The sequence below is a fragment of the Thalassophryne amazonica genome, chromosome 20 (genome assembly GCF_902500255.1).
Source record: "Thalassophryne amazonica chromosome 20, fThaAma1.1, whole genome shotgun sequence".
Lineage (NCBI taxonomy): Eukaryota > Metazoa > Chordata > Actinopteri > Batrachoidiformes > Batrachoididae > Thalassophryne > Thalassophryne amazonica.
Genome location: NC_047122.1, coordinates 27,897,724 through 27,903,723, shown reverse-complemented (window position 1 = coordinate 27,903,723; position 6,000 = coordinate 27,897,724). Strand labels below are relative to the sequence as shown.

Here is a 6,000-nt window from a genome sequence, read left to right as displayed (position 1 = left end):
CCAGTTTGTCAGGAGTCAAGTGATTAAATCAGTTTTATTTGTCATATTAGCGTCGGAGGAGGTGGGTCCACCAGTGGAAGGGATGGAGGGGAATTGTGTGGTATCCACTTTCTCATTGCTCATAACTGTCAAACTGTCCAGTCAAATCAGTTCCAACATGAACTCCAAACCTTCATGTCACTTTGAAATACATGTAGTTCAAGATGCTCAAACAATCATTTAGGATACTAGTGAGAAATTTCTGCACTCATCTGAGATTTCTGAGGGAGGTGCCAGTGAGAAGATCCCAAAATATGATACACTTTCAAAGATATGATTAATTTCATTCATTTATGCAACTTTTTACACTTAGTATTCCCAACACTGAGAGGACTGAAGAGCTCTACCTAAAGAGCTCTACCTCAAATCATGCTTGTTTTTCCACAGGTGTTGGTAAAGAGTGTTGCTGCAGCCTTTTGGACCAGCTGCAGAAAAGCTACATGAAGCTAATCGAAATGAAGACTCAAAATCAAAGTGAAGTACAAAACGTGACCTGGAAATATTTCTAAGCTGACATAAACAAGCTTACTTAATATTGGACATTTACATGCTGAGATGTGTGCTCAAATGACCACAGCAGAATTTAATCACATATTAGAATGCGTTGACAGACAACCGAACCTGTACTGACACTGGTAAACTGTCAACAATAATAAGCACTTCTGTTGGCACAGCTGGGATAATTTAGCATCAGTAATTGATGTGTTTTTACCAGAGGAAGAAAAATTCTGTAGAACGTACAGCCTGTCCAGAAAAAAGAAAATTATAGCTGAGTATCATCACCATAACAGTGGTATATAGAGTTGAACTTGTCACATTTCATATTTACTTACAGTAGATTTGTGGACCCCGAAAATTTAGACTACTGTATGTTTTTGGTCAACCTCAACTCACGGTGTAAGATATCTTGTGGTTTGATTTTGTGGACTCCAACTTGAGAGAGTTAACGAGGTTCACCTGTATATTGTTTTTTTTTGTTTTGTTTTTTTTTTTACTTTTAATCATCTGTCCCAGTGACAAGATGTAAATAGAAAATAAAAGAGGACCCAGAACTGATCTTTGAGGAAGCCCACACGACAAACAGAGGACATAACATTCCCAAGATCCAACTTGTTGATACATGTGAATGTGGTTCTCTGCAATCCCCACAATGTCTCAGCCTGTCTGGAAAAACACCAGATGATCCATAGTGTCAAAGGTTGTACTCAGATCAAACAACAACAAATGTTAGTACTGTCAGCAGTCATGTGACTGATGGAATGATAAACTTTCAAAGTTACAATTAATCTCAATCATTTATGCAACTTCTCACGCTTAGTATTCCCATCACTGAGTGGACGACGTGTACTCACGTGTGACTGTTTGGACACTGGATAGTCGTGACTGGTGAGACTGGAAGTGTTCTGCTGCCTGGTTGGACACCACATGTCTGCTCTGAGTGTTTCTATGGGATGTATGCACAGAGAGTGTCACAGTTTTTTATCAGTTACATTGATTTGATTTTAGCTGCTGGTCATTTTGAATATGATTTGATGGCAGTAAAATGTTTGCTGTGATACTTGCAATCTTATCTGCAGTGTTATGAGTAGTGTCCAAAGCCCCGCCCCTTCAGAGTGTATATATATAAGTTGCAGTGTTTGAGGGAGGACCTGCAGCTTTTCTGTTCAGCAGACCAACACTCAGCATGCTGTCACAGTGAGTATTATTTATAGTAGTTATACAGCACTATATTACTACTGATACTACTCAAATTGCATTACTACTGACACCACTTAGATTGCATTACTTCTGGTACTATTTATATGGCATTACCCCTTCATACTACTTATACTGTATTATTGTTTCTACTCATATTGCATTTCCACTCCAATATTATTACTGTTTTACAACTCTATATGAGTAGCACTACCACAGTACCACAAAAAAAATCTACCAATATTGTATCATTCTGTAGGTGTTGGACAACTACAATACACTAACATTGTGTGTAACAGTACTTTATTACTGAATCCATAAGAGTAATACAGTACTGTAAATTGTATGTGTGTATAATATTGTAACAATATAATCAAATGTGGAGCACTGTAGCAGTACTGTAATATTTTGAGCACATAGAGCGAACACAATTGTGTTAATGTGTGTATGTAGTATTTTAATACTGCAATATAGTAATGATGCAAACCAGCAATGGAATATGTTCATGCATGAAAGCATTTAAAACCAACAATTCCACAACATTCTTACGTGTGAACATTTAAAACAAACAAACAATTACAGTTCTCTAATATACAGAGCATATAATATACTGAATCTGCAGTACTGCAAAACTAATATGAGTTTACACATATAACTTTATAATAGTACAATAATAGTGTGCAGTATTGCAGCATTAATAAAACAATATATATCACTGTGTGTGTCGATATTTTAGTACATTTAGTACTAAAATACAGTGATAGTGTATGAAGACATTTAACAATATATGTACACGAAATGTAATGTAGTATTTATGTAAACAAATATTTAAAGCTTGTAAACATAATAAAAACAATCAAACATGCTAATATGTGTAAACACTTAAACATTTAAACACATTCATGCCTATAAATTTTTAAAAACAATCAAACATGCTCAGGCAGCGCGCTGTCTTCGTGATTAGCACTGATGCCTCACGGCGAGAAAATCGTGAGATTGCTTCCTGTTCTTTCTGTGTGCAGTTTGCATGTTCTCCCCCTGTTTGCGTGGGTTCCCTCCGGGTGCTCCGGTTTCCTCCCACATCCAAAGACATGAAGGTTAAGTGAATTGGAAATTATCATTTGACTGTAGGTGTGTGTGTGGGTGTGACTGTGTTTGTTTGTCTATATGTGACCCAGCGACAGACTGGTGTCCTGTCCAGGGTGAACCCTGCCTCACACCCTATGACTGCTGGGTTAGGCTCCAGCCCCCTGTGACCCTTAATTGGCATAAGCGGGTACAGAAAATGGATGGATGGATGGATGGATGGATGGATGGATGGATGGATGGATGGATGGATGGATGGATGGATGGATGGATGGATGGATGGATGGATGGATGGATGGATGGCAAACATGCTCATACATGTAAACACTTCAAAGCAAACATTTAAACACATCTATATTATAATACCCAAGTGGCCTGTGTGTTCATACGTATGTATGGCTTCAATCACGAAGAAACTGGGGAGAGCTGACATTTGCTATTTGTTATGCTTATGTATTTTGGGTCAAGCATGAACGTTGTGAAATGAAAAGTTGACAAGACAAATAATATTTGAGAAATTAGCCATTTTAGCTAACCAGTAAACAATGGGTGTTGTGCTGCAATGCACCATGGGAGTTCGGGAGTTTGAGGTTTTAAATGTTCTTATTGTAGTTCATATTAGTTTAACAGTGTTGTTAGCGTTATTGATTCATTGTGTTTTTGTAGTTCAACTGGTTTAGTCAGTTTAGTTAAGTGTTATGTTGCTGTTACCATGAGTGACTTAAGTATGATGTTGGGACCATGAGTGAAATGTGTATTGCTTTTAATGTCTTCCACCACTGTCTGTTTGTCAAATTAAAAGCACCTGGTTACAGCAGATTGCAAAAAAAGACAAAAAGCGCTAATTAATATTTTAACACTTAAAAATCATCAAACACATTCATACATGTAAACGCTTCAAAGCAAATATTTAAACACATTCATGTTTAAAAACATTTAAACACATTTGTGCATATAATTTTTTAAGTCAAATACATGTAAACATTGCTATTTGTTAAGGACTTCAGTGTCTGGCACCTTGGCTTGCCACTTGATCTTCATCTTTCTAAGGCAGGTGAGATGGAAGTGGTTCTGCTGTCTGGAATGCCTCATATACACCGTCCATGTTTCACAGGCATGTAGGAGTGTTGGGAGTACTACTGCATGGTAGACTTTCAGCCTTGTTTCAATCCCAATGCTCCATCTCTCCCAAGCATTTTTGCGTAGTCTGTCAAAGGCAATACTGGCCTTACCTATTTTGCAGTTCACTTCATCATCCATTGTTGCAGACTGGGAGATTTGAACTGGCCTACAACCTGTAGGCTCTGACCTTTCAGTGATGGAGGCTCTGTGTATTTGGTGTATAGAGCTGGCTGGTGCATAATTTCAGTCTTCTTGGTACTGATGGCAAAGTTGTTAAATGCTGTGGAGAATTTGCCAATGCTGGATTGCATCTCAGGCTCAGAGCTGCCATCTTAAGCAGAATTATCAGCGACAATGAAGTTCCTAAACAAGGTCTCTTTCACTTTGGTGATGGCCTGGAATCTTCTCAAATTGAAGAGTTTTCCATCTGTCCTGTATGTGAGGACAAATGGAAAGCATTGGACAAACAATGGCAGTGACATTGGGCAGCACAGTCTCGTTTAAGGGCAGGTGCTAAAGGGTTAAAATATGACGCATAAGACACAATAATCCTACATCTGGGGACAGCCCTCATATGTCCCCATCAGAAACATGGCACTTTCTCTGAGTTTTTGGGCAAATTACATGGCAAACAAAGTGAAAATGCAAAGAAAAAGTGACAATGCGGCGAAAAGTGGACATGTGTTGTGGTTTGTTTATGACCCGGAGCTTAAACGTGTCAAGGTGGTTGTGCAGGCAAGAAAACACTTACCGACACGTCTCCCATCTGCCTCGTCTTCTCTTCTCCACTGGGAACCAAAAAAACTGCACTTCTTTGATGAATGCAGCTAAAAACATTTTTCCATTAGAAGTGATGCTGTGTTTATGTTGTGCAATGGCAGGCTGTCCCCACAAGTGGTCAAATCCCGCAATATCTCACAGGGTTCAAACAAAACTGCGCTGCCATATTGCTTTGACAGTGACGAGTAACAATAACAAGACTTTCTACAACAAGAAAAACAAAAAAGGACACAACAAGACAGTGGGGAAATGTAAAAATAAAAAAGAACATGTTGAATAGCAGAGGTGTTCATGATAATAGCAGCAATCATAAAAATGTTTTAAATTAGATATGGGCTATGTTGAATGAACCTGAGTTACATGAATGTACAAGTGCATGTTTTGTTCTACTCAGCTTCATTTCATTTGTTTAAAATACATCCATTGCTGTGTTTCAGACCAGCAACACATTTAAAAAAAAGTTTGGATGGGGAAAATTAGGGCTAGTAATGAGGTAAAGATAAATAAATAAATGAAATGATATTTTAAATAGAGGTTGTAATCATGGTTTGGTACAAATCTCCACTTTATCAACAAATGTGTGAGAAAATTAGTGAACTGTTTAAAAACAATGTTCTTCAAAAAAGACTGGAAGGAATATGATTATTTCTCCCTCTGCCATGCATAATATCATTAAACAATTGAACACCGGTGATCTCTGATCCCTCAGATGGCAGTGCATCAAAAACCGTCATTCATCAATAGCTGATACAGTGTCCTCTAAAAATACTGGAACACTTGTTATTTCACACATTCTAATTTGTTCATGTCATTTCAAATACAAAAAAATACAAACAACAAAAAATAATCTTCCTTAAAACAAAACTGAAAATAAATCTCTACAACTTGATATAAATGAGTAAAAATATAAAAGCCAAGATGATGGGGTTGCATAAGTAATGGAATGCTTTGGTATAATACCTGTAAATAATTAGTTTTATTGCAAGTTTTCTTCAGACAAGTCAGGGGATGGATACATGAACATTTCCAAGTCACTGAATATGTCTTGGACTTTATTTACATCAGTTATGAAGAAATACAAACAGTATGGCACTCTGTGGTAAATCTGTGTGGAGTAGACAGTTCTCAAAAACTGAGTGACTGTGCAAGAAGGAGAAGGGTGAGGAAAGCCACCAAGACACCCAGAAAACCCAGAAGAAGTTATAACCTTCTCTGGCTGTGATTGGACAAAATGTGCATAGTGCATATTTTGCATTTTGTATCTCATTATACAGCTTC

At 37.5% G+C, this 6,000-nt stretch overlaps 1 protein-coding gene across 1 annotated transcript in view; it reads left to right on the top strand.

The window, feature by feature from the left end:
* The first annotated feature begins 1,645 nt into the window (after positions 1–1,645).
* si:ch211-80h18.1 (uncharacterized protein LOC555593 homolog) overlaps positions 1,646–6,000 on the top strand; it is a 29,552-nt gene continuing 25,197 nt past the window's right edge. Inside the window, exon 1 of the mRNA XM_034160377.1 lies at positions 1,646–1,734. Coding sequence (XP_034016268.1) covers positions 1,724–1,734 — 11 coding nt within the window. The 5' untranslated portion in view covers positions 1,646–1,723. The remainder of the gene's footprint in view (positions 1,735–6,000) is intronic.